Source organism: Lycium ferocissimum, chromosome 7 (assembly GCF_029784015.1).
Source record: "Lycium ferocissimum isolate CSIRO_LF1 chromosome 7, AGI_CSIRO_Lferr_CH_V1, whole genome shotgun sequence".
NCBI classification, from domain to species: domain Eukaryota; kingdom Viridiplantae; phylum Streptophyta; class Magnoliopsida; order Solanales; family Solanaceae; genus Lycium; species Lycium ferocissimum.
The window spans coordinates 30040784-30043576 of NC_081348.1; the positions used below are offsets into that span (position 1 = coordinate 30040784).

The window sequence follows — 2793 nt, forward strand, 5'->3', positions numbered from 1 at the left end:
AAATCCCATAGTAGTGTGAGGAAAGTCACACTTCTGCCAAAAAGAGGAGTCTATCTGATCAGTAGCATAGTTAAGTATATATAATTGCCACTTGTTGATAAGATAAAAGGCTATACATGAATTTTGCCTAAAATAAACCAATGGGCACATTAACTGATTTTTTAAACTTTTCAACCGTCCTCAGTATTAATTACTTCACAATTTTAATTTCATGAAGAAAGGACCACACCATTAAATATGTATTAGTACATAGTAGGTAAAAATTGTAAACAACATGTTAAGGAATAAATAGAACCATATTTATTAACTTTTTATTCTGAAATTCAACTTTTGCATAAAGCTGCTACAACCCAATACACCGTAAGCAATTAATTGGCTTCTGTTAAAATTTAAGCCCATGCCTCATGCATATGTTTATTTACCTTCATGAAATTTATTAAATACTACAGAAGGTATTTTATACCAAAGTAGCCGCTCCATCTTTTAATTATTAATGTGACTGCTTCAGAAATTCCCTAGCAATCTTTCCATTAGCACCATTAGGATAAAATCCACTGGGCACATGTTCATCCCCAGAGCTGTACACGATCCTCAGAATCTCAGCAGGAGTTCTTTTGTAAGAAAGTGAATTAAAATCAGCTGATAATACGTTACTTATTGTCCGATTTTCTGCTCCGAGTTGTGGTGGAACGAATATGCCTTCATCTTTGTTTTCACAATTTGCTAGTTTGTTTCTTAGTTTTGATATACGAGACGTGAAATCAGCTACTGTGTATCTGTAAGGAAAAACAAATTGTGACGCTCTCTCGTAGAGGTACATTCTGATAACTGCGTCTTGTCCTGATTCAACACCCAATAATCCTGCCAAAAGCTACCACAAAGAAGAAAAAAGTAGTCATGCTTAAACAATTTGTAATCGCTAAGTTGATTTTCACTAATATAAGCTACTCGATCATCACCCATTTTATTCGTCGCTTCCATAACGAAAAACTGTTGCTTTAAAATATCAAGAAGACATTAAAAAAAATTCTTCTATTTCTCTTACTTCCTCAATTCAAAAAGGCAACATAATGCTTAATTACTCATTTAAGAAAAAGGTTAGAATAATTTAGTTACGTAGTTTTATAATTAATTCTATCAAATGATTTTTTAATAAAGTACACGCGAAAAAGTAGTACTCCTTTGTTCCACTTTATGTGATGCCATTACTACTAGGAGATTCAAATGAATTTTTCTTTGACTGTAACTTTTTCATGTACTTTTAATATTTTGAATTATGAATTATTTACTTACCCTTTTGGTCTCATAGCCGTTGATATTGGGATTGGTACCAACATAACCAACTAATCCAACATATGGAATTACATAGCAGGATAACATGTAGCTCAAGCTGTCTCTGTATGGATCAAATGGAGGTATCAATTTGTATCCAAATGCTTCCTCAAATAGCTTCCCAAAATTTTTAGCACTTAGATCCAACAAAGGTCTTGGAAAAATACCAACTGTCGAGTTAAGTGCCCTGCAAAACAACCAACACACACACATCAAAAACATAAACAAAAGGACCTAGAAGTCAAGTGTTTCACAATATCTTCATATATTAATATCAAATTATTTAACTTATATATACCGAAAGTGTAAAAGAATTTATTCTATCAGTGTAAAATTCAACGTATTATAACAAACTGTCTGTCTTATATAGTGTGGTTTGTGTGAAAACCAGTGTTTCTAGTAGTATAATTTTTTCAGTTTTAGTTATGTACACTAATACTATAATCCATCATCCGGTTACTAATCAATACTTATCATAAGAGGTTTGTTTTATATATAATTGCCTTAAATGTTACGTGATCCGATTATGTAAATACTTTGCCTAATTCGTACATAAACTTAAGACTCTAATTTTTCGGTAACTAGTTTCACTTATTTTGGACAATCGCATGTAATTACTCCCATTTAGGTGAACTGATAGACTAAAGATTCGATAGACTAAAGATTCGTTTTTACCGTCAGCCCACAAACTCTTTCTATACAGAAAGAAAGACATATTAAAATGGAGAAAATTAAAAACATGAACCTTAGATGACCAACTTCTTGATTGGCAAACTCCATAATAATATTCTTCGTAAGTGGATCAAGATTTGCTCTTCGGGCACCAATAGGAGGAGGCCCACCCATAGCTAACTTTGGTGCTACTACATCAAGCCCATATCCATAAGTTGCCCATAAGAAATATTCAGCTTCCAAGAACTCCAAGTTCACTGGAAATTGCATCTTGTCTATGTCTTCTTTGTCCACAGCCACTCCCTTCTCTGGGTAGCCTGATGGACAGGTATTTATTGCATATGAAAATGACACACAGAAACTTTCACTAAGGACCATATAAATGATTAAGAAACAGGCGGAGGCTGATACAAAAGCCATGTTTAATTTGATATTGGTAATTAAGCTAATGTAGAACAAGTAAGGATTTTTTTTTTTTTTTTGGAAGTGTGTATATATGTGCATTTTGGTTCAATATATGAGATTCTTGGATTCCAAGTTGAAAGCTTATTCGGGAGACCCCTCTCCCCCAACCCTATGTGCCTACCCCTTTGATTTGACTTGTGAGATTATGTATTAAAAACGGTGATTTAGTGATAATGGTCTATATGAAGACACGTACGCGTTAAATATTCATGGACCAATGCAAGTACAATCTAACTTCAAATTTGACAAAAGGAACATTTGCATGGACTTTTCCCACATCCAGACACAAATTTATTACCAAAGTTCCAAGCAAAACAATTGGGT

The 2793-nt window shown here is 33.4% G+C and overlaps 1 protein-coding gene across 1 annotated transcript; it reads right to left on the reverse strand.

The window, feature by feature from the left end:
• Nucleotides 1-277: 277 nt before the first annotated feature.
• Nucleotides 278-2503, reverse strand: LOC132064268 (ferritin-like catalase Nec2). Its single transcript, XM_059457191.1, has 3 exons — nucleotides 2078-2503; nucleotides 1294-1519; nucleotides 278-871 (listed from the first exon to the last, which is right to left on the reverse strand). Exons 1-3 carry the CDS (start codon nucleotides 2422-2424, stop codon nucleotides 491-493), a joined length of 954 nt encoding a protein of 317 aa, XP_059313174.1. The 5' UTR covers nucleotides 2425-2503; the 3' UTR covers nucleotides 278-490.
• Between the last annotated feature and the right edge of the window lie 290 nt (nucleotides 2504-2793).